The 26,980-nt window shown below is 40.6% G+C and overlaps 1 protein-coding gene across 1 annotated transcript; it reads left to right on the top strand.

Moving 5' to 3' along the window:
* The first annotated feature begins 20,829 nt into the window (after positions 1–20,829).
* LOC141690928 (uncharacterized) lies at positions 20,830–21,705 on the top strand. The gene has a single exon (XM_074495683.1). It carries the CDS (start codon positions 20,830–20,832, stop codon positions 21,703–21,705), a length of 876 nt encoding a protein of 291 aa, XP_074351784.1.
* Positions 21,706–26,980: the final 5,275 nt, after the last annotated feature.

Raw genomic sequence — 26,980 nt, 5'->3', positions numbered from 1 at the left:
ACTCAGACCCTTCGATTGGAACTTCGTTGATCTCGACGTCTAATCACTAGATCATTCCTAGTCCGATGTCGATACTCGGGTTTTTCTTCTAGGACCTACGGGGTTGAAATACCTAATTCAGATAATCGCTTAACATCAAATCGCTATCACTTCTACCCATACGATTTCATAACCCGATTCGTATCTATATGTATTATTGAAATACACATAGCAATTATGGTCCACATTTTTGAAACTCGGTTCGGTGTTCATTTTCGGAAAGTACGTATACTCGTTTTTTTGAAAATAGTAGGGTGATTATAAAATATTTTGTTATCGCACATAACTAGATTCGTATAACATAATGATATATCTGAAAATCCTCTTGACAACCATTAAGTGTGATTCTTTAGGATTTTCTTGAAATCTAGAACACAAACATGTGGAAAACATGATGTTTGGTCTACTTTCAGTTAAGTAGAGCAAAGATCCAATCATTCCCCTATAACTTGATATGTCCACACTTTTCCCTTTCTTATCTTCATTTTACTTGGTAGTTGTAGACATAGGAGTTGATGCAAGTGAGCAGTCCACCATTCTAAATTTCTTCAAAAGATCTTTGATATACTTGGTTTGACTGATAAAGATTCCATCACTTCTTTGGCTGACTTGAAGGCCAAGAAAGTAACTTAGTTCTCCCATCATACTCATCTCATATTCACTCTGCATGAGTTTTGAGAATCTTTGACACAACTTTTCATTAGTATTACCAAAGATGATATCATCCACATAGATTTGAACTAGGATGATGTCTTCACCATGTTGCTTGAAGAATAGAGTCTTGTCAATTGTGCCTCAAGTAAATCTATGTTTGAGTAGAAATTCTGATAGTGTGTCATACCATGCCCCTTGTTCTTGCTTAATCCATATAGAGCTTTCAAAAGTTTGTAAACAAAATTTGGAAATTCTGGATCTTCAAAGCCAAGTGCCTGTTGCACATAAAATTCTTCTTCCAATTCACCTTTAAGGAATGCACTTTTCACATCCTTTTGACACACCTTGAAATTGGAATATGCAGCAAATGTAAGAAAAAATTTTATTGCTTCTAGCTTTGCAACTGGAGAAAAAGTTTCATCATAATTAATTCATTCTTTTTGTAAGTAGCCTTTGCCAACCAGTCTTGCTTTGTTTCTAGTCACAATTCCATTTTCATCCATTTTGTTCCTGTACACCATTTTGTTCCGATATTGCTTCTATTTCTTGGTCCAGGAACCAATTCCCAAACTTTATTTCTTTCAAACTAATTTAACTCTTCTTGCATAGCAGTTATCCAATCAGGGTCTGATAGAGATTCCTCAGTTTTTTAGGCTCAATTTGAGACAGCAAGCATGCATTCAAGCATTCATTTGCAGTGGCACTTCTAGTCCTCACTCCAGCATTAAGATCTCCAATTATAGTGTCTCTAGTGTGGCTCCTATCCCATTTTTTGGTGTGATGATTTTGTTGACTAGAATTGTCCTCATTTCTCCATTATTGGCATAACTTGCAGAACTCTCATCTCCTTCTCCCCCTGAGTTTGTGCCACCAAATTCAGATGGGCTTCTTTCTTGATATGAATTTTCATTGTCAGAATTTACTGGTTCACTTGATTCTTCCTCCATTTTATTATTTGTGTTGATCTCAGCTTCACCTTCAGAATCACTGTCAATATTGAGATTTTCAAACTTTAAAGCTTCAGCTTCATTTTCATCAAGGCATTCCAAGCCTGGATACTTATCATCATCAAATGTCACATCTGTGCTCTCCATAATTTTCTTCTGCTCTAACACATAGACTCTATAAGTAGTCCTTTTCAATGAATATCTCATAAAAATAGTTTCAAATACTTTAGAGTCAAATTTTCCAACATATTCAGAGTTGTCTTTTAGCACAAAGCACTTGCTTTCAAACACATGAAGATGCTTAATAGTAGGCTTTCATTTTGACAAAATTGAGTAGGGTGACTTGCCAAGGTTTTTGTTTAGTAAATATCTATTCTGAGTGTAACATATTGTGTTCACAGCTTCTTCCCAAAAACTTGTTGGCAGGTTTGTATCTTGCAACATTGTCCTAGCAGCCTCAACTAGAGTTATATATTTCCTTTTAACCAGAAAATTTTGTTGAGTTGTTCTTGCAGCTGAAAACTCTTGAACAATGTCTTTGTCCTTGCAAAATTTACTTAGAATTACATTCCTAAATTATGTGTCATTGTCACTCCTCAATTTTTTTGACACAATCTTGATCTTCAGCCTGTTTCTTAATTTTCTTTATGTGTTCAATAATGATGAGTGTAGTTTCATTTTTTTGAATGCATAAATTCCACCCAAGTGTACGTTGAGTAGTCATCCACCATCACCAAAGCATACTTTTTTCTGGATATTGACATGTGTTGTGAATATGTTGTGTACTTGATGATTTCATTAACAAAACACCTTGGTAGATTTTACTTTGTGAAAAATGTAGCACTCGACCGATAAGGATTATAGTCCCGACGGATGACTCAATATAGTCCCGACGGATGATGATTTATTATCCATCGAGTGAGTAGCTTATGTAACAATAAGTCTGTAGCACATTTCTGCATACACATTGTTTAGATTCTGTAAGTAGTACTCAAGTCATGTTGACTTTAACTAGATATGCAGAATAATTGATTAATTGTACATAGATGATGTCTTGTAATTCTGCATAAATGAAATGAAGTCAAGTGCCAGATTGCTACCGGAAGGATAAACAACAATGCCATTCGACGGATGATCAACAAGATAACCCGACGGATGATCATGAACTCGACGGATGATCATGAACCCGACGGATAAAGAATTCAAACATCTGTTGACAGTGATAACACAGTCACATGCGTCGAGTGTATGCAAATGGAATGTGGTAGCCTATTCAACTGGGTTTTAGAGAACCAAGAAGCATTTCCATTTCCATGCTATTATGAAGATATTCAAAGATGCTGGAAAAGAGTAATGAAGTAGCATAATATTAGACTTGATAGTTTTTGTTTTATTATCTTGTCTTATTACATTGTAATCTTGGTGATATATAAACCAAGAAGTAGCAAATAGAACAACTAACTAAGTAACCAAGAGAGAAACATTTGTAAGCTGTATTCTTAGCATTTCTCTGTATTCTTAGTTTTTGAAATTTGTAAGCAGCTGTGAGCTAATTGCTATACAGAGTTCTCTTGATATAATATATATCTCTGGTGGATACATTCAAATCCACCAGAATGTTTTTGAAGACTTGTGTTTTTAATTACTTGTTTATTGGTTCATTCTAAGTTATTATTCCGCACTCTGCAAATCAATTCACATAGTTATATATTATTAAGATAGAACATTTTATATCTTTGTGAAAAAGTTTCAAGAATTCCATTTAACCCCCCTTCTGTAATTCTTGTTGCATTGTTAGGGACTAACAATTGGTATCAGAGCAAGCTCTTGATAAACAAAGAGTTTAAAGATCACAACAAAATAGCAAGATGAACAAGAAGGATGTTGGAGTCAAGATTCCTTTTCTAAATAAAGATAATTACCATCACTGGAAGGTAAAGTTGCATCTTCATTTACTTTCTCAAGATGAGGCCTATGTAGATTGCATAGAAAGAGGCCCTCATGTACCAATGAGAGCTGCAACTGGAAATGAGCCATCTGTCCCCAAGCCAAGGCATGAATGGTCTGATCCTGATATTGAACAAGTCAGGAAAGATAAGAAGGCCATGAATATCCTATTTAATGGAGTTGATGGTGATTTGTTTGACAACATTATCAACTGCAAAACTACCAAGGATGTTTGGGATATAATACAGATCATCTGTGATGGCACTGAGCAAGTTAGAGAAAACAAGATGCAGCTACTGATTCAACAATATGAGCATTTTTATAGTGAAGAAAATGAGTCTCTCACTGACATCTTTAGTAGGTTTCAAAAACTACTAAATGCTCTGAAGTTGCATGGAAGGGTCTATCAGACAAAAGACTCAAATCTGAAGTTCCTTAGATCTCTTCCAAAGGAATGGAAACCAATGACAGTCTCTTTGAGAAACTCTCAAGATTATAAGGAGTTTACTTTGGAGAGACTGTATGGCATCTTGAAGACTTATGAGCTTGAAATAGAGCAAGATGAGAGGATGGAGAGAGGAAAGAAGAAAGGAGGGTCCATTGCACTAGTTGCTGAGTTAGAAAAAGAAAGGAGATGAAGATGGAAGCTATTGAATCAACTTCAAAGGTCTGTGAAAATAAGGGCAAGGGGATGATAGCAGAAAATGAAGATTATTTGAGCCAAGATGACATAGAAGATATTGATGAACATCTAGCATTTCTTTCTAGAAGATTTGCCAAGCTCAAGTTCAAGAAGAACTTTGGAGCAGCTAAGCCAAATAGAAATACGGTGGATAAATCAAAATTCAAGTGTTTCAAATGTGGCTTGGCTGGGCACTTTTCCAGTGAGTGTAGAAAGTCAGATTCCAACAAAAGAAGTTTGAGCCTGTGGATTATAAACAGAAATACTTTGAGCTGCTCAAACAAAAGGAAAGGGCTTTCATTACACAGGAAAATGACTGGGTAGCAGATGGTCTGGAAGAAGATGAAGATGTCGGCTATGTCAATCTAGCCCTATTGGCCAAGTCTGATGAAACAGAGATAAGTTCATCAAGCAATCAGGTAATCACCACTAACCTTGCACATTGGTCTAAAGCTAAGTGTAATGATGCAATAAATGACATGTCTACAGAATTATATCATTTGCGTATTACATTTAAGTCTCTTACTAAGGAAAATGCTAAAATCAAAGAAAACAATTTGTTTTTAAATAATGTGCTAGAGTCTCAGTTCATTGAATTTGAAAAATTAAAAATTGAGTGTAAAATTGCTAAGGATGAATTAACTGAGTCCTTGAAGAAAAAAGAGATCTTTAAGAAGCAGCTTGAACGAGAACAGGAGGTGATTAAGGCATGGAAAACATCAAGAGATGTTCATGCTCAAATCACCAAAGTTCAAGGGATTGAGTCCTTTTGTGATGCAACCTGGAAGAAAAACAAAGAGAAGCTGGAATCCAATTTGGTGGAAGGATTGCTAACAGATGTAAACTCGACGGATGATGAGGGTCATCCGTCGGATAACAGAAAGGGTTATCCATCGAGTGATATAAATCCTCATCCGTCGACTATGAGCAAGCCTGTGAGTAAAACCAAGCTTGTCAAGTTAAATGAGAAATATGGATCAGTTTCCAAGAATTTTGTTCCAGGAGAATCTAGTCAAGTGAAGAAGGAGAAAAAGGCTAATGTTGGTCATATGACTGTCAAGCAATTGATTGACAGACTGGAAAAGATTGAGGTTAAGACAGAGGCTAAAAGGAAAAATAATAGAAATGGTAAAGTAGGAATTAACAAGCATAACAACTACACACCTGATAAATATGCTCCTAGAAAAATCTGTCAAGTGTGGTAGTGTAAATCATTTGTCTGTTAATTGCAAATCTGTCATGCCTACTTCCATATATGTGCCACCTCACTTTCCCAACATGAATGTCATGCCTTCTATGCCTATGAATGCTATGTGTACACAGAATATGAATGCATAGTTTGCTAATATGCCATTTGCACCTAATCCTTATTATGTTCCATTTAGTATGCCACAAATGTCATTTAGCATGCCTTACTGGAATAACATGTTTACTAATAGCATGTCATTCCCTGTTAATCAAAATATGCATGATAATTCTGCTGTGATGAATGGTTTCAAAGGCACAACTCAAATGACTACGGATGAATCTGAAATCCCTAAGTCAAATGAGATAAAGCCTAAGAAACAGAAATGGAAAGCTAACAAGGCAGGACCCAAGGAAACTTGGGTACCAAAATCAACTTGATTTGATTTTGATGTGTGCAGGGAAATAGAAAGAATCTATGGTACTTGGATAGTGGTTGTTCAAGACACATGACTGGTGATTCTACCCTGCTCACAGAGTTCAAGGAGAGAGTTGGTCCTCGTATTACTTTTGGAGATGACAGCAAGGGTTATACTGTGGGATATGGCTTGATTTCAAAAGACAATATCATCATTGAGGAAGTTGGCTTAGTGGATGGTCTCAAGCATAATTTGCTGAGTATCAGCCAGCTGTGTGATAAAGGCAATTCAGTAACCTTCAACTCAGAAGCATGTGTTGTGACTAACAAGAGGAGCAACAAAGTGGTTCTCACTGGTGTGAGAAAAGGAAATGTGTACCTAGCTGACTTCAACTCATCAAATGCAGAATTTGTTACTTGTCTTCTCAGCAAAGCAAGTCAGGATGAAAGTTGGCTATGGCACAAGAAGCTATCCCATCTAAACTTCAAGACCATGAATGAACTAGTAAAGAAAGAACTGGTAAGAGGCATTCCTCAAGTGGAGTTTTCTAAGGATGGATTGTGTGATGCCTGCCAAAAGGGAAGGCAGATCAAAGCATCATTCAGGAAGAAGCTTGATTCAACAATTGAAGAACCTTTGTAACTGCTACACATGGATCTGTTTGGACCAGTCAATGTGTTGTCCATTTCATGGAAAAGATTTTTCCTAGTAATTGTAGATGATTTCTCAAAGTTCTCTTGGACATATTTCCTAAAGTCTAAAGATGAGGCTAGTGAAATCATCATCAATCACATAAGGCAAGTCAATAATCATCCTGATTTCAAAGTTAAAAGAATCAGGAGTGACAATGGAACTGAGTTCAAGAATTCGGTCATGAGAGCTTTTTGTGAAGAAAATGGGATTTTGGATGAGTTTTCAGCAACAAGAACTCCACAACAAAATGGAGTGGTAGAAAGGAAGAACATATCACGTATTGAAGCTGTAAGGACAATGCTTGAAGAGTCTAAGTTACCAACATATTTCTGGGCTAAAGCTGTAAATACTGCATGCTACACTCAGAATATTTCTCTGATTAATCAAGCAAAATGCATGACTCCCTATCAATTGTTCAAGAACAAGAAGCCAACTCTAAATTTTCTTCATGTCTGTGGCTGCAAATATTATATCTTGAGAAATCAAACTGATCAGAATGGGAAGTTTGATGCTAAAGCAGATGAAGGAATTTTTGTTGGATATGCTGTTGGTAAAGCATATAGAGTCTACAATCTAAGAACCAACATTGTTGTGGAATCAATACATGTTGTATTTGATGATAAAAAGATTGAAGGACTGCAAAATGGAGATTACCATGAGAGTCTCAAATTTGACAATGTGGAGATGGTTAATGATGACAGTGATGATGAAAGTGATCAAGAAACAGTATTAAAGGATATTGTAGAAAAATCTCCTACCAATGAAGCACAAAATTCAACATTTGTTGAGTTGCATAATGCTTCATCCGTTGGGAGACAATCTGCCTTATCCGTCGGGAGACAACTAGCCCCATCTGTTGGTACTCAAAATTCACCATCCATCGGGTCATCAAAAGAAGCTGGGAGTCAGAATAGATCACCTACAGAAATCTCCCTTTTTCTCAAATCAAAGATCCATTAACTCAGGGGGAGTTTCTAATAATCAACACTCAATCACACATCAAGACAATAATGAGGCCTCTTCATCTAGAGCTAATCCACCTCAACAAAGAAAATGGACAAAGGATCACCCATTTGAGCTCATCATTAGTGATGCATCTTCTAGAGTTCGAACAAGGAGAGCAACTCAAGAAGAATGGCTATACAGCAGCTTTCTTTCTAAGGAAGAACCAAAGAAGGTAGAAGAAACTTTGTTGGATTCTGATTGGATTTTAGCTATGCAGGAGAAGCTAAACCAATTTGAGAGGAATAAGGTATGGAAGCTAGTGCCCAAGCCTAGAGGAAAGAATCCAATTGACGCCAAATGGGTATTCAGAAATAAGATAGATGAAAATGGCATAGTAGTCAGGGTCAAAGCTAGATTGGTTGCTAAGGGCTATTGTCAACAAGAAGGAATAGATCTTGATGAAACATTTGCTCCTGTTGCAAGACTTGAAGCCATCAGAATCTTCTTAGCCTATACAGCCCATGCCAATTTTAAGGTCTATCAAATGGATGTCAAAAGTGCCTTTCTGAATGGAGATTTGGAGGAGGAAGTCTATGTCAGTCAGCCTCCTGGTTTTAAAGATCCAAATTTTCCAGAATATGTCTACTATCTTTTAAAAGCACTTTATGGACTGAAACAAGCACCTAGAGTCTGGTATGACACTTTATCAAAGTTCCTTTTCGAAAATCACTTCACAAGAGGTACTGTAGATAAAACTTTATTCTTTAGAAATGTTAATGGCTCTAGTATACTTGTTCAAATTTATGTAGATGGCATTATTTTTGGCTCTACAGATGAAAAACTTTGCAAAAAGTTTGCCAAATTGATGCAGAGTATGTATAAAATGAGTATGATGGGAGAACTAACTTACTTTCTTGGTTTGCAAGTTAAGCAAGTTAGTGATGGAATATTCATTAGTCAAACTAAATACATTTATGATCTTTTAAAGAAGTTTGATCTAATGGATTGCACGTCTGCAAAAACTCCCATGGCCACTACAACTAAGCTTGAATTAAACACTACTGAAAAGTCTGTGGATATTTCAAGTTAGAGGGGCATGGTTGGCTCACTTCTGTACTTAACAGCTAGTAGGTCAAATATAATGTTTGCTACATGTTTGTGTGCTAGATTTCAGGCTGATCCTAGAGAATCTCACTTAGTAGCTATCAAGAGAATCTTCATATATCTCAAGGGAATACCAAAACTTGGCATTTGGTACCCTAGAGATTCTGGTTTTGATCTAACTGGTTATTCATATGCAGATTATGTAGGTTGTAGAATTGATAGAAAAAGTACAACAGGAACCTGTCAATTTCTAGGAAACAAGCTTGTGTCCTGGTTCAGTAAAAAGCAAAATTCAGTTTCTACTTCCACAGCTAAAGCTGAATATATTGTTGCTGGCAGTTGCTGTGCACAGATTTTGTGGATGAAAAACCAATTGCTAGACTATGGTCTGCAAGTGGAAAGAATTCCCATTTTCTGTGATAACACAAGTGCAATTGCCATCACTGAAAATCCAGTGCAACATTCAAGAACAAAGCACATAGATATAAAGTACCATTTCATAAGAGAACATGTAATGAATGGTATCGTGGAACTACATTTTATTCCAAGTGAAAAGCAGCTTGCAGATATTTTTACCAAGCCACTGGATAAATCCACCTTCTCAAGGTTGGTAAGTGAGTTAGGTCTGCTTAATTATTCTTAAATCTTTTCAGATAATTTGCAAGTTATTATGCAGCCAGAAATTTAATTAATTTTTCAGTCTAAGATGGAATTTTGGCTAAGTCAAAATTTACATCTCGACGGATGATCTTTATCCATCGAGTTTGATCATCCGTCGGAATATTGTTTGTAAATAAAAATCAATTATTTTTCTGGAATATTTTATAACTCGACGGATAACAGTTTATTCTCATCTGCCGAATTATCTTAATCTTAGCTGTTAATTTCCTGAACATTATCCATCGAGTATACTTACAGTTTGTAAGCATAACACGACGGATAATTGATGGAATGTTTATAGTTTATTTTTAAACGGCTATATTAGGCAATTTTCATTGGTTACTTTATTTTACTTTATTGTTTTTGACAGTTATTTTTGAGATAGTATAAAAGCTTATTTCATTTCCATTGATTTTCTTTTATCATTCTCAAATTATCTGCTCTAAATTCTCTCTCTCAAAAGCAACTATTATTCCTATCTCTGCAATTTCCACTCTCTAACAATGGCACCAGTAGTCAAGATCATTTCACAAACTGGATACATCTATGAGAAGAACAACTTCATGGCTCTAGTAAACAAGGGGATTCAACATTCAAGTGACTACCACAAAATGGTGGATTTTGTGAAGAACTGCAAACTCAGCTATGCAATGCTAGAATCACCCACCATCTTATGTGCGGTTGTTAAAGAAATGTGGACTACTGCTTCATACAACTCGACAGATAAGACCATCACACTCACCATTAAAGGTAAGGAATTCTGTATCAATAGTGATGTTATTAAAGCATGTTTCAAGATTCCTGATAATACTGTGACCTCACCACACACAGACACTGATATAGTTAATATGCTTAATTCCATGAACTATGCACTCTCTACTTCTAAGTTAAGTGACATTAGGAGATTGGGTCTTAGGAAGGAATGGAGTTTCATGTGTGATGTAGTGACCAAGGTCTTTTCTGGTAAAGTCAATAATTTTGATTCTGTCAATATTTCCATGCTTAACATGCTTTACATGCTAGTTACAGATAAGTTCTTTAATTTTAGTGATCTTGTTTTGTTTGAGTTAGGATTTAAATTAGGAGAGTTAAATAAGAGGGGCAAAAATGTTTATTATGCTAGATTTTTCATGATGTTAGTTAACCGCCTCTCTGAGGAAATTGTGCTTGAGAACCCAAACAACAAATTAGATTGTTAGGTTCAAGAGAGAAGAATTATTGCAGATTTGAACAGGGCAAATCATCACAAGGAGAGGCCACTCTTCTATTTTCCTGTAATGGAAGCACCTCAGGTAAGTGAGGTAAGTTCATATGTCCCTACTATTCCAACCTCACAAATTTCTTTGAATTCCAGTGTAGCTATGGAAACTGTGTCAATGACCCAACAATTGCCTACCCAAGCTACTAAATCATCAAAAACATCAAAATCCAAATCAAAGAAAGCCCCCTCTGGTATCTCTCAAAAGATGCCAGTTACAAAATCCACCAAAACCAAAGAGGGGAGTGTGAAGGTGGGAAAGGTAGGTGAGGGACAGGGTGAACATAAAAGAAACCCTAAGGATAAGGATGGAGAGTTTAGTGGTTCCCAGCCTAGCCACACTGCAGTTTCCCAATAAACTGCAGTGATTAATAAGGATAATAGCTCATTTCTAGTTGTATCCTCCCAAAAGGATGTGACTAGTGAACAAAGCTCTCAACCAAGAGCACAAGCCAAAAGGGTAAGGGACACTAGCTCACCCCAAACTTATGCCAGAAATAAGAAATCCAAAACCTTTAGGGATGCACAGGGTTCACACACTGTGCAAATTGGTGCTAAAGACATAGTCATTGTACCTTCTCAAATTCAGCTTGATGTGACTCCAATAAATGTGGAGTCACAGCCAAAATCATTAGTTATAGAAGCACCTCAAATACCAAATTCTCCCACAAACTCTCTGGATATGAATATGATCAACACATCAATTCATGATTCCCCTTCTTTAACTTTGTTGGGGAAGCCAAAATTTAGTGCAAGTGAGCATCATTTTTTGGATGATTTGTTGGCTCACTTCCCAATTCTTTCAGGAACTGTTGAAACATCTGTGCCCAAAATCTCATCAATCAGCACAGAGTCCATAATAGTTTCAATTCCAAGTACATTCATTTCTACTATCTCGATGGATATTGCTCATCCGTCGAGTAGTGATTGTATCCCGACGGATAAGCTTAACAGCATTTATCCGTCAGATAGTCAAACTGCTAACCCGATGGATATTCCTCATCTGTCGGGTGTCTCTGCACAACTTCAAATTTCATCTATTATCTCTAGTGCAGAAGACTTAGTGGTTGTACAGTCACTATTAGGATTGAGGGAAGAGAGTGTTATGAGTGAGAGTCTGGGTCACTCCCAGGAAAAAGGAGAGGAAAAGAAAGAAAATATGCAATCCATTTCTTCAGGATTGGCAAAAGAGAGTGAGAGGAGTCCCACTTTAGATGGTGAAGGTGAGGGTGTGAGGGTGGGAAGCCAGGGTGAGACCCTGATGCAACAAAAGAGAGAACAAGAGAGAAATACAGGTACATGAGCTATAAGGATGAATGTCATTGCTAGTGAGTTAATAAATATCCAGGATGCAGACAGGGAGGGACTATCTCAGCAACCTCAAGCTGTTATAGATTCCACCTCCCTTGATGCTGAGGCATTTACTCACCCTGTTCCAGCTTATCAACTTCTAGCTGAACAGGGCAATGACAATGAAGAAATGATGCTCAATTTGGTGCATACCACCCAGTCAATGCTAAGAGCTCAGGATGCCATCAGAGCTTTGCCCTCTACAGCTGGTGATGTTGATTATGAGACTGGTGGTTCAGCAGATTTCTTTGGAGATGAAGGTGGAGATAATAAAGAAGAGCCATTGGACATAGGGGGAGAAGTAGGTTCTAGTTCAAGATCAGGTATGCCATCATGGGCATTTTCCAAACATTGTGATGAACACTACTTCAAGACAACCCTGATCCAACTCATAAATCAGACAAATTCTGCTCTTCAAACCACTACAAATTCCAACACCGAGAAGCTCCTTCAAGCACATCTTGCTTCGCTGCAACTATAACAGATTCAAGGCTTCCAACATGCTAGAGATGTCAACACCATCAAGGGTGATGTTGATGAGATGAAAAAGGCTATTTCTAACAAGATGGACTCTAAGCTTCCAGAAGCTACAATGCTTGACATCAAGAGACAACTCAGGAAAAATTTGCCACCAAGATAGATGCCTTGGATACCAGGATGACAGCTATGAAAGCATCCCTAATAGCCATTCATCTGCATCAAGCTCAACAGATAGACTTGCTTCAGAAACTGGTGGCTGCACAAACCTCCTCCTCTATTCAACTTGATGATAAAAAAAAGGGGGAGAAATGACCAAGTGAGGGGGAGAAACAACTTAACATTCAAATCAGAAAAGTAATTATGCCTACAATTACTTTCACCAAGCCACCAGTAATAAACAGTATTGATCTGATCAATGAAGCAGCAGCCAACATAAGAGCAGCTGAAAAGGAGCAGTTGAAGCCAATCAACTGGGAGAAAATTGATGTGGACATACAAAAGAAGTTTGGGCTAGTAAAGAAGCCAGAAAATTCAGCCATTCATCACTCCCAAGTCAAACAGATTTCTGTGAATGAAATGAGCATGAACTATCTGAAAAGAGGACAGCCATCCTGCATCAAATCTCAAAAGGCTGAAATAATTCTGAAGCCAAGGGTGAACTATCCAAAATCATCATTAAAGAACCCTTTGGATACAGTATATGAGATACCTAAGCCCGATGAGAAGAAGCTTCTGTCAAGATCAATTGCCTTTTATAAGGATCCAGTTGATTCAGCCTTAAAAAGGAGAATTGCTAAAGTTTTCAGATTTGGGAAATAAATTTGTGTGGTGGCTGGACATCCTCAATTTGCTCAAGCAAAGAGAGAAGAAAAGGCAAGATTGAAGCAGGAGAAGAAGCAAGCTATTATAGATGCTAAAAAGGCTAAACAAAAGAAAGAGCAAACTGTTATCTTGGCCAAGCTACAAGCTGTGAATCCAGCACAACAAATTCCTGCTCAGCCATCTGAAATCACTGAATCTCAAGATCCAAAGAAGCAAGTTGAACAACAATAGAAGAAATCTCCAAGATACAAGGAATTGGCCAAAAGAACCAAAAGGAAATTGAACTTTGCTAGTAAGGAATTGGAGGATCAGTTTCCCAAGGAATCCACTCCAACTACAACTCAAGCATCAAAACCCTCTATGGCATTTGAAGACATCAAGGTGGTGGATCCGTACAGGAACATTCATGGTGAACCTATTGTGCCTGAGGATGAACTAATAGACTGGGAGAGCCTACCAATTCCTGACTTTAATCTGCCAATCCTTAACAATCCAAAGAGAACAAAGTCAAGAGCAGTCAAAAAAGTGAAGTTGTCACCTCTCAAATCCAAATCTCTAGTCAAAGCTCAATCTAAAGTCAACAAGGGAGATTACATGTACGTGTGTGACATCAAGGAATTCTCTGATCTAAATCTCTATCTAAATGAACTAGAAGAAGTGGGAGGGATTGATGCATACAGAAATATACCTGAAAGGTTAGTTTTCAAGTACAAGGGAGGAAAGGAGATTCAATGACCACTTCACAGGATCCTTCAAGAAAGCCAAGCTGTACTGATAAAGGTTTATTCATCTTTCAAGAAGAACTTTGGGTTCAATTTAACTGCAAGAAGACTGGTTCTAAAGAAGATTAAAGAACTGAGGAATATTAGAGCTAAAGATGCACTCCCAAAGACTCTAATTATTCCTTACACAGGAAGAAGAGTGCATCTAAGGCCCTACTGGCTGATGGAGTTCATGGATGACAAAGGAGTTAGAAGATTTTTCAGATTAGAAGACCAGTTGAGCATCTATAGCAATGAGACTCTTTTGGAGATGCAAGAAAAGCTAAATCTCTCAGAATCTGATGAACTGGAATTCCACAGACAGCTCCAAAATCAAATTGAAGAAAACAACAGAAAGCTTGGAAAGAGATCCAGACCTTCAAGGAACTAGATAAATCTGCTCAGGCTAGAGGAGCACCTTGAAAATGACTGTGAGCTAAACTTTGTACATTTTGTTAATAAAAGCACTTTACAGTTTTATCTACTTAATTTCAAAGTTGTATTTTTTTAGGGTGTTTTGTTATCATCAAGTTTCTCTTAATTTATGGCTACAACTCCAGTAGACATAAATTGGGGGAGATTGTTGCGAATATGTTGTGTACTTGATGATTTCATTAACAAAACACCTTGGTAGATTTAACTTAGTGAAAAATGTAGCACTCGACGGATAAGGATTATAGTCCCGACGGATGACTCAATATAGTCCCGACGGATGATGATTTATTATCCATCGAGTGAGTAGCTTATGTAACAATAAGTCCGTAGCACATTTCTGCATACACATTGTTTAGATTCTGTAAGTAGTACTCAAGTCATGTTGACTTTAACTAGATATGCAGAATAGGTTGATTAATTGTACATAGATGATGTCTTGTAATTCTGCATAAATGAAATGAAGTCAAGTGCCAGATTGCTACCCGACGGATAAACAACAATGTCATTCGATGGATGATCAACAAGACAACCCGATGGATGATCATGAACTCGACGGATGATCATGAACCTGACGGATAAGGAATTCAAACATCTGTTGACAGTGACAACACAGTCACATGCATCGAGTGTATGCAAATGGAATGTGGTAGCCTATTCAACTGGGTTTTAGAGAACAAAGAAGCATTTCCATTTCCATGCTATTATGAAGATATTCAAAGATGCTGGAAAAGAGTAATGATGTAGCATAGTATTAGACTTGATAGTTTTTGTTTTATTATCTTGTCTTATTACTTTGTAATCTTGGTGATATATAAACCAAAAATTAGAAAATAGAACAATTAACTAAGCAACCAAGAGAGAAACATTTGTAAGCTGTATTCTTAGCATTTCTCTGTATTCTTAGTTGTTGAAATTTGTAAGCACCTGTGAGCTAATTGCTACACAGAGTTCTCTTGATATAATATATATCTCTGATAGTTACATTCAAATCCACCAGAAAGTTTTTGAAGACTTGTGTTTTTAATTACTTGTGTATTGATTCTTTCTAAGTTATTATTCCGCACTCTGCAAATCAAATTACACAGTTATATATTATTAAGATAAAATATTTTATATCTTTGTGAAAAAGTTTCAAGAATTCCATTCGACCCCCCTTCTGTAATTCTTGTTGCATTGTTAGGGACTAACAACATGACATTTACAGGTCCAAACAAATTCATGTGGATAAGCTGTAGTGGAGCATTAATAGAATTCACAACTTTGCTCTTGTGACCGGTTCTCTTCATTTTGCCTTTTTGACAAGCTTCACAAACTTCATTTTGAGCAAATTCCAAAACTGGCATATCTCTAACCGATTCTCTTTTCACCAGAGTATTGAATGCTTTGTAGTTTAAGCGAGAGCTTCTTGTGCCAGAGTTTGCTTTGCTCAATAGATGCCTTAGTGTAGAAACAATATATTATATCCTTGTTTGTTGAATTCAAGTATACAACAAACGGGCTTCCCTTCCTTACTCCTTTCAGAGCAACTTCACCAGTTTTCTTGCTAGTGATTGAGCAAACTTCTTTGTCAAATATAAATTTAAAACATTTGTCTGTAATTTGACTGACACTGAGAAAATTCACCTCAAGACCTGCAACCAGTAATACTTGTTCAATGACAATATTCCTAAAAATCAACTTACCATATCTCATTGTGAATCATTTGATGTTGTCTCCAAAGGTCACTAAAGGGTCAACCATCTCCTCAAACTGTGATAGCAGGGCTTTATCACCTGTCATATTCCTGGAACATCCACTATCAATGATCCATATGACTCTATTTTTCTTGCCATGCACACAATGAGTTTTAAGTGTGTTTAGCTACCCAAGCAGTGTTGAGCACTTTCTTCTTTTTCACAGAATCTGCAGTAGATTTGAACATTCAAAAGGAATATTATTCTTAATTTGATCAGCATTTTCATCTTTAATCACAAATCTAAATTTAACTTCTTTAAGATCTTTTCTCAACTTATAACAACTGGTCATAACTTTCATGTTACATGAAATGCAGTCAAACTTGTCACATAAAGAATATGGATCATCTGTTTGTGCCTTATTGTAAGTCACTGTCAAGTGCAACCTGCTATTTCTCTCGTTCAGTATAGGTAGATGGATATTTAGGACCAAAGTGTGCAAGAATGACCATGTTTCCTTCTATTGATTCAGGAATCCTTTTCATAGGAAAAAATTGTCCATGCCTAAAAATTCCAATGTACATTGAATTGGCCATTCTGATTAATACCATCATCTTCTTTTCCCATAAGGTGTAGTTTATCTTGTCAAAGACAAGAATCTTGATACTGCTGATTTTATGTACACTTATACTTTCAAGATCTTTATTTATTTACTTATAGATTTTATTCCTTAGCTTGATGATTATTCATAGAAAAATCCTCCAGTCTAATCTACTTAACATTTTTACAGACTCAAGAAATATAATTACAGAATACAAAATTAGATTATCATACAACTTATCCTTAGGGTTATCAAGATGACTTAGTCTTGTTATGTACAGGTATGTCTTGCACAACAAGGTTGATGTTTAAATTTGGATTTATCCGAGCCATTGAGGGTGTACAACTGAAACTGATCTTTTATACCTCTTGTATGATGAAGGAGAGTAAGAGTACCAAAAATCAAAGCCAAAAAAAAACTAATTACAACTTCTTAAAATATCATCTCGTAAACACATTACTCGTTTAAATTTAAACACTAAAACACACCTGGATCTCCTGGAATATGAAATCTGTAGAAAAAATAGTAAAAAACAATCAAATACCTAAATATATACACACAATCTCTGAATCGATTTATATTGACAGAATTCCAAACAGTATTGCAGGGATCATTATATACTAAACCCCCCAATGCATATCAAGTAATTTTACTAATTAAAATTACTTTAAGACAAGCTCAAAAATAGTTGGTATTGCAGTTTTTGATTTACAAAATAAGGTACAATGTCGCACTTGACATGGATTGATATAATATTTACCACCAACTCCTTATCTATAAGGCACATGTTATATCGCAATTTTATATTTCAAGGTTGTGTCACATTTACAATAATTTACTAGGCAGGCATCAAATGGTATGTTTCAAGCCTCAAAAGTAAATACTTGAAACACACCCAACCAATTTTTCAACCCTAAAATAACCAATATAGAAGTTATCGACCTTAGATATTTCACTGGAAGTCTGTCATTTTAGCATACAACCATATTCAGGTTGCCCTAGAAATATTAATAATAATATAGTAGTAAATACCTGATTGCACGCTTGACGATTATACAAACATAGATTGTGGTAAGGTATATAGTTTTAAGACATTTTTAGGTCCACATATTGTAGCTTAACTTTGGTAATTTGGAAATTACCATAGAGAGTGTTATGCTCTGAAGTGAAAACCAAGGATGGCTTACCCTAACGGGACTCTGATCTGCAACCACAAGTGTGTACAACCCAGATCACCCCTTGGCAAGACATTAGAGATCGCAAATAGTTTCTCACTGGGAATATCAGATTGATTGCCATTGATAGATTCCTTTAGATTTTAAAATTACACAATACACGTCAATAATATTAATTCAAAAAAAAAGATTCAGGAAAAAACAAAGAGTGTATAATAAATTTTACAAAAACTTAAAAAGAAAGTGATAAGTAGCCATCGTTCTACATAACCTAATTGACATAAAAAAAGAAACTGTAAAGAATAAACCACCAATAAGAAACCATTAATAATAATTTAAAATTTAAACTAGAGTAGATGATTATAATAAATAAACAAAATTATTAAGACATTATTTTTGCTTTCTTATTTTGTGAAATCTACCGATTAGAACCACCATTTTATAACTAATGAACTACCAAATTCAATTAACCACTGTGATGAACTATTTTTCATAAAAGTAATTACAACATGGCCTAATATAAATACATATTATATCAGTTACTAGATTATATTCATTTGACGGTTACTAGATTATCTTCCTTTAACTGTTACTAGATTATCTTATCAGCTATAAACTATACTTGTGCTTTATGGGTATCAAATTTCTTTTTGTTTGTAGAATAATTAGCCTTGTGATTCAAAGCGATTCTTATAGTTTTGTTATGCCCGCTTTCGGACATGGGCCCTAAACAGGTCCTTGTAGGTGCACTGAATAGCCGGACTCTCGCGTGTGGGATAGAACCATGGATTAATATGACTTGGGCCAGCGCATGCGGGCTGGGCTCATGACATGCGAGCTGGGCTCGTGACATGCGAGCTGGGTTCGTGACATACGAGTTGGGCTCACGCTTTTAAGGAAGGCTCACACTTGCCGTCTGGTGTCCACATGCGAGGTGGGCTTAGGTGTCCACATGCGAGGTGGGCTCAGATGACGTCATGCGAGGTGGGCTTAGGTGCCCAAACGCGGGCTGGGCTCAGGTGCCCACATGCGGGCTGAGCCCATGAGCCCATATCTTATAAAAACAGAGATAACATTGAATTTATTAATTGAAAAGGAAGGCGGTGCGGGCCGAGGTGACCAGGCCGGCCCGCATCAAAGGACTTTGTGTGTAACATGGAAAGTGACTCATAGATGACTGAGTTGCTCGTAGATTTCGGGGCCGACATGGGTTATTCTTACCATTATGGGAAGAAATGCGGAGATGCCGCGAGATTGTAGGAAGCGTGTGGAGCCGGTTGAGATTTACGTGACTAATTGGATGAAGGCCTGACTTTATCATGGGCTTGGGCTGCACGGGTTGGAGAACCCTAACCCTAGCCTATGTGACTTGTTCCCCAAGAACTACGTGAGGCTTGATCCCTATAAATAGGATATGTAGGCACTTGTATGAGACATGAGTCGACACTTGATAGAGAATAATAAACCCTATTCTTTATTAAGGAGTCAACATACAAGCTCAGCCACCACCATACATAACCTTCCTCCGCCCTCAAACACCGTCCTTGATCCTTGTTTCGCCCATTAACCTCCACAACACTGTTATACGAAATTCTCCCTATAAGAATTGGCGCTAGAAGGAGGGGTATTCATCTTAGGGAGAAAGATGACCAAAGAAAGCAAGAAGGCGGCGACACCAGGAAGCGGAGGCAAGAAGAAGGACCAGAACAAGGTCGAGCATATGCCCCCAGAGAATCAGGCGCCACCTCCACCAATCGCAACCGTGGATGGGGAGGCGGTTATGACGTATCTCGAAGGGCTAGCCGATCAGATGAATCAGAGCAACGCCCAAATGTCAAGGGTAGAGAGAAGCTCGGTCCAGAATGCCAAGCGTAAGGTGCGCCACCTCAAGGTCTCCCAGCGTAGCTGGAAGGGCAAAGGTCCTCAAAAGAGGCTGATCCACGATTTTGATGATGCGGCAACTGACACTAAGCAGAGGAAAGAGAGATCGCAAAGAGAGAAAGACATACCCCAAGGTCATGATGAGCAGGGCAGCCAGATCTCTACGAAATCGGGGGAGAAGCCAGCTTCATCTGAGGCAAGGTCGACTAGCGTGCTAGACCGAGTGGGTAAAAAGCTAAGCGAGCACGACCTCAGACTTAAGTTAGAGAACTGCAAGAGAGAGAGAGAAGAAAAGGAATCCGTAGATCAGAGAGGCTCAAAAAGAGAGCGCGAGGCGACTCCACCAAAAAAAAGTCAACACACCTCGCCCAGGAGGGAGGAGCGACGCAGTCGCAGAGACAATCGTGAAGAGGAGTGACAAGTGCGAACGAGAGGAGGGGGATACCGCGAACGACCTCAGGGCTCACACCATTCGAGTAACACGGGTGATGACAGAGAAGGAGAAGTTGTTAGAGTAAGGGACCTGAGAAGGATCTTAGATGAGATGGAGTGAGAGAAGAGAGGGCCCCCGGCCTCGGCTGCCCCCTCTCCGTTTACGGCTGCTATCCGATCATCCCCCCTACCTCGGGTATTTAGGCACAACCCCGACCTGTCTATTCAACGGCGAAGCCGACCCGGCAGAGTACCTTATACAATTTAACACTGAGATGGAAGTCTATCAGGTGCCGGAGATGACCCCCTGCAGACTCTTCACGTCATCACTCAGAGGTAGTGCCCAACAATGGTTCTCAAAGTTGGGACCGGCTAGCATAAGGACGTGGAGACAACTGGAGGACTTATTCGTCAGACAATTTTAGTCCACCCTTCACTACTCACCTCTTGTGGCCACGTTAACCAACATCAAGCAAAGGGAGGGGGAGCCCCTGGCAGAGTACTTTCGTCGGTTCAACGCCGATGTTCCCAAGGTGAGGGGGGCCAGTGAGGAGACCATCAAGAATTTCTTGATAGTAGGGTTGAAAGAAGGATCGAAATTCTGGAAGAGCCTCCAAGCAAGTGAGCCAAGAACCTTGGCCGAGTTCTATGAGCAAGATGAACCCTTTAAGAGGGTAGAGAAGTCGATGAGAGAGCTGAAAATCAGCGAGAGCTATCGAGACAAGAGGGACCGATCCTCGAGCCCTGACGAGAGGAGGAAGACATATCGGCGTAGCTCAAGCCCCAAAAAGTCTGCCCGAGGTAAAGAGATGAACAAAGATTCGGGGAGACCTTATACAAGCAAATGGCAGACACACACACCCCCGGTAGCCTTTGTTGACCACATATATGCTACCTATGCTGGGAAGGGGGTATTCAGAAAGGCAACCCCTCTCACAGACTATAATAAGAGGGACACTTTGAAGTATTGTGCATACCATGAGACAACGGGACACGATACAGCTGATTGTAGGCAATTGAAGGATGAGATCGAGACATTAACAGGGAAAGCTTACAGAGTGGGTTGTCCAGGAGGTTCGAAAGCTCATACCGTCCCTCCTCCACCCCCAGAAGACAAAGAGAGGGTGCATCGGGCTGGTAGCATTCATATTATTCTAGGCGGGTCTCACATTGGTGGAGACAGCCGGAAGGCAATGGACAGATATGCCCGGGAAGCAAAGCACATCACCAACGTCAGCCACCTGAGCCAAAGGCCCCCGGAGCTCTTTGAAAGGGAGGCCGATGACATCGTGTTTAGGGAGAACGATGCCAAATGGGTGCATTACCCTCATACAGATACCCTGGTTATAAAAATGAAGATTGGGATGGTGAATGTTCACCAAGCAATGGTAGACACCGGGAGCTCGGCAGACGTTTTGACTTATGATGCCTACAAGAAGCTGGAATTACTGGATAGAGAATTAACCTCGACAGGTGGACACCTATACGGGTTCACGGGGAACTCGATCGGAGTAAAAGGGACAATTCGGCTCCCGGTACAGACGCAATGTTTACGGTTGTAGACCAGCCTTGTGCCTACAATGTTATAGTGGGCAGGCCCCTTATGAGGGCAATGAGGATGGTGACCTCGATCCATCATATGACGATAAAATTCCAAACCTCCACAGGGGTAGGCCTCTTGAAGAGCTGTCAATACGAATCAAGGGTCTGCTACAACCAAGCACTCAGGGCGGCTGAGTCAGGAAGTGCATCAAAGGAGATGGTCGAGGCAGGTGGAGGCGATGTCCTCATGGAAGAGGCTGAGGGCAGGAGGAGAGTACGTCCCGAGGGACACGAGACTTGTAACCTGATTTCAATCGAGGAATTGCCCGAGAACTATTTCGAGCACATGGGGATTCAGGTGGAACCGCGCCCAGGGGCCTTGCTAATGGAAGCCTCTCAGCCCATCATGTTGGTACAAGAGGGAATTGTGGAAGAGGCAAGTGATGAAGAAGAGAGCTCAGAACAAATCGCTGCAAGACTTAGGAAAGGGAAGTGGGCACGCGAAGAAACAACAATAACTATGGATCTGCCTGACGGAATCACTCGCACTATCACTACGACCTCTGAACACTTGATAAATCCGGCCCGAGCTCACTAGCCTGAGCTCGAGGATACGGAGGGTTTGACAATCACGGAAGTGGGAGAATCTAGTGAGGCTCGAGTAGACTTAGACCCAAGAATGCCCCCAATGGTTGAGAGGGCTGGAGCTGCAGAGGATACAATCCCGATCTTGGTAGACCCAAATGATCCCTCCAAGGTGCTCCGAATAGGCTCTAACCTAAGTCCTGACTTGAGGGAGGATCTAGCCCGCTTCCTAGGGAGAATTTGGATGTCTTTGCATGGTCACACTCTGATATGATAGGGATTGACCCAAATTTCATGTGCCACCGGCTCAACTTGGACCCGAAAAAGAAGGGCGTTAGACAGAAGAGACGGCCGATTAGTGGAGAGAGGGCAGAGGCCCTCAGAGAAGAAGTGGATAGACTAATAGAGGAAGGGCTTGTAAGGGAAGCCTTCTACCCCATGTGGCTTGCCAACCCCGTGCTTGTCAAGAAGCCCAATGGCAAGTGGAGGACATGCGTAGACTTCACCGACCTGGAACAAAGCTTGCCCGAAGGATAGTTTTCCTCTGCCCCAAATCGACCAGCTGGTTGATTCCACGGCTGGGCATGCATTGCTTAACTTTATGGATGCTTATTCGAGATATAACCAGATCCTCATGTATGGGCCAGATCAAGAACACACCTCCTTCATAACTGATCGGGGCCTCTACTGTTACATCGGGATGCCCTTCGGGCTCCTTAAATACGGGGGCAACTTATCAGAGGCTGGTGAATAAGATGTTCAAATATCAGTTGGGGAAGACTATGGAGGCCTATGTAGATGACATGCTTGTGAAGTCAAAAGAAGCAAGGGATCATGTCCGCCACCTAGAAGAAATGTTCCAGATCCTAAGGGAGTACAGGATGAAGCTCAACCCCCATAAGTGTGTGTTTGGGATCGAATCGGGGAAGTTTTTGGGGTTTATTGTCAACCATGGGGGCATTGAGGCCAACCCCGCCAAGATACGAGCCCTACTCGAGATGAAATCCCCCCGATGAGTGAAGGACGTCCAAAGCTTAACGGGGCGAGTGGCTGCCTTAAACCGTTTCGTCTCAAAGTCTTCCGACAAATGTCAGGAGTTCTTCAAGGCGATTAAAGGAGTGGGGAAGAATTTTGAATGGACAAAAGAATGTGAGGAAGCCTTTCAGAACATAAAGAAACATCTCAGCAGCCCTCCAATGTTGTCCAACCCAGAGGCAGGAGAGACTCTGGTCCTATACTTGGTCATCTCTGACTTTGCAGTAAGTGTGGTATTAGCTCGAGAGGAGGATGGTATCCAGTTCCCGATATATTACGTGAGTAAAAGGTAAGCAGACGCCGAGACTCGGTACACAGGCCTCGAGAAGTTAGTATATGCTCTGATCCTGGCTTCCCGAAAGCTCAGGCCCTATTTTCAGGAGCACAAGATAGAAGTGCGAACCTCCTACCCCCTCAGACAAGTGATGCATAAACCAGAGTCTTCTGGTTGAATGTTGAAATGGACGGTTGAGCTCGGCCAGTTGGAGGTGGATTATAAGCCAAGGACTGCAATCAAAGGCTAAGCCCTTCTTTGGCTCAGGCTCGCCATTTTTTCCCTCCTTATGGCCTCTATGCCTTTTCAGCCGAGGAGAAGGCCCTGAATCATTGAGATGCTCAGAGAGAGTAGTCATGCGGGCTGGAGGATTGGCCTGAGAGCGAGCCCTTGTGATCGCAGCCGAGGGCTGAACTGGGCCCGAGGCCGCAGCCTGCTCGGCCTCTTCCATGAAGGGGATAGGAGAGATGGCCATTTCTGAAAAAGAAAATAATGAAGTGATATATTAGTCACAATAAAATACAATGGAAAGAAGTAATGCGAGCAGGAGATAAATGCAGAAAAATAAAGTGCAATGCGAGGTGAAGATGTGAGGTGACACGCGAGCGAGCATGTGAGCTCGCGCATGCGAGCAGACAGGGTCGCATATGCGGCCTGATATTTTTACCTTTCTGGCTCTCTTCTTAGGTTTCTTCTTTTGAGGAGTCAGCCTCACTCCTTCCTTCAAAAACCCACACGCGACCAGGTTCGAGGTCGTTATGAGCTTTCGAATATCCCTGTCCGCCTTAGGAAGATTTAGAAGGCTGTCCGCATTTATTTTTTCTTGCCCCACAAGGACAGTGCGAGGTGGGGTGGCTGGAGATGAAGAAAATAATTCTTGTTAAAGGAAGGAATTATGGTAGAAAAAGACGAGAGCGACCAGGGAAGACTTACATGGATTGTAATAAAAATGAGTCTGGACTTGAGGCACCTCGTGGATGTAGAAATAGGGGCTCTTCCACTTCCCTGAGTTGTTCGGCCCGTTATGGATGAGGTTCTTTTTGTTGAAGCACGGCCAGACAGAAAAGTAGAAGTACCCGAAATCATTGGGGGAATGCTTCAGGTTAAGGAAGTAGCCGAGTTGCCTCGCTGTGAGAGGAGGAAATCCATATTTGCTATACATGATGTACAACGCGAGGGCGGCCCTGTATCCATTCGGGTTGATCTGAAGGGGTGCGAGCTGGTAGTGCTCGCAAATATCTTTGATGAAGGGATGGAGGGGTGAGGAGATTCCTAGCCTTAGTAGGAAGGTGGAAAGGACCATGCGAGGCACCCTGCCTCCATTCTCCGGATGGTTAAATCTATAGCACCTCATATGAGGCATGGGCAGGGCAACATGGCCCTCGAGCTGGAATTGCTCAATGTGCTCGGCCAGATGTTTTTGAGTCAGCGAGGTGGGAAGGTCGCGGCAAGCGAGCACCTTAACCTCCTCCTTTGTAGTTGAGCTCTCCTCCCCATCAGGAATGATCTGCCTCTTAAAAATGATTTCACCCTCAAGCTCGGGCTGGGCAGGAGGCACATAAGGCTCAGGAGAGGCCGCGGGGATGTAGTTATAGTTACAAATCTTGTACTGACTTGTAAAATCTGCCACCTCCTCGCTCTGAGGAGAGTCATAGGACCAGTACAAGCGGTCCTCTTCACCCTCGAGCCCCAAGATGGGGTATTCAGTAGCTACGGGCTCATTTCCCTTCTTTCTGGTGTCATAGTATGCACTCTCCAGGTCGCTGTCAGTAGATTCTGAGTCAAGATGAATGGGGTCGAGGTTGTTAGCTGCAGCTTGCCTCAGGCGGGCTGCCCTCTCTTCAGCCATTTCTCTTAAAATCTCCTCAGCTCGTTCTTTATCCAATGGAGCAGGCTCGCATAGAGTTCTCAACTCTGGAAATGTTCAAAACCCCTTGAGGGGTGATAGCTGAGCCAGGAGAGATTGGTTGGCTAAGACGACCAGAAAGAGAAGTCAGCTCGCGTTGAAAGTCCTTTGAGCCTTGTTGCTCGGGTGGATATTGGTTTAATGGGGACGGGGTGGCTGAAGAATGAACCGGGCTAGCAGAGGTGCGAGCCGGGCTCGAGGAAGAGCGAGACTATCCATAGGAGCAGGCTGAAGACACACTCGATATCTGTAAAAGATGGTGAAAATTAGTCTGTGGCCCTAAAAAGAAAATAAAAACAAAAATGGGGGCGCACCTAAGTGTTCTCACATCTCACACGAAATCGCACCTAGGTGTCTAAAATGGCGGGCTCGCATCGCATGTCGTGATTGTGTGTGGGATCGCATCGAGTTATAAGAATATGTGAGAGCTCGCATCGCATGTTATGAATGTGTGTGGGCTCGCATCAAACAAGTGGTGTGTACTCGAATTAAATGACTAAGTATGAATGTAAATGGGCTCGAATCGAAGAATACCTGTTGGAGAAGTGTATAAAGATCTTGATGAATCTGTGTCGGGAGAATGTCACCGCCGGTAGACGGTTCTTGTGGAGATTATGGTCTTCGCCGTGGTAGATCCTTGAGCAAATTTAGCAGCAATTCGAGAAGTGTTATTAGATATGTGAGAAATAAATTGAAATCTCACATATTTATAGGGGATAGGAGAGAGAAATGGGAAGTGACACGTGTCACCATCTCAGATGACGACACAGATCCCCATGCCAGCTGTCCAACGGCTGTCAAAATGAATGCTAAATGAAATGCATGTGAGGTGAGGCACACGAGGTGCGGCCTGGTGGGATCGCACCTGTGAGGCCATGAAAGACTAGAAAATTCTTAGCCTCAAGATGCGATCAAGAATTTTGGGGGGTAGTTGTTATGCCCGCTTTCGGCCATGGGCCCTAAACAGGTCCCTGTAGGTGCACTGAATAGCCGGACTCTCGCGTGTGGGCCAGAACCATGGATTAATATGACTTGGGCCAGCGCATGCAGGCTGGGCTCGTGACATGCGAGTTGGCTCGTGACATGCGAGCTGGGCTCGTGACATACGAGTTGGGCTCACGCTTTTAAGGAAGGCTCACACTTACCGTCTGGTGTCCACATGCGAGGTGGGCTTAGGTGTCCACATGCGAGGTGGGATCAGATGACTTCACGCGAGGTGGGCTTAGGTGCCCACACGCGGGCTGGGCTCAGGTGCCCACACGCGGGCTGAGCCCATGAGCTCGAATCTTATAAAAACAGAGATAACATTGTATTTATTAATTGAAAAAGAAGGCGATGCGGGCCGAGGTGACCAGGTCGGCCCGCATCAAAGGACTTTGTATACAACATGGAAAGTGACTCATAGATGACTGAGTTGCTCGTAGATTTCGGAGCCGGCATGGGTTATTCCTACAATTACGGGAAGAAATGCGGAGATGCCGCGAGATTATAGGAA

Source organism: Apium graveolens, chromosome 10 (assembly GCF_009905375.1).
Source record: "Apium graveolens cultivar Ventura chromosome 10, ASM990537v1, whole genome shotgun sequence".
NCBI lineage: Eukaryota > Viridiplantae > Streptophyta > Magnoliopsida > Apiales > Apiaceae > Apium > Apium graveolens.
The sequence above is the reverse complement of the archived record's forward strand: the minus strand, read 5'-3'. Positions and strand labels throughout refer to the sequence as shown.

Excerpts from the sequence above, each read along its gene's own strand:
- LOC141690928 (XM_074495683.1), top strand. The coding sequence starts at position 20,830 with ATGAGAGAGCTGAAAATCAGCGAGAGCTATCGAGACAAGAGGGACCGA.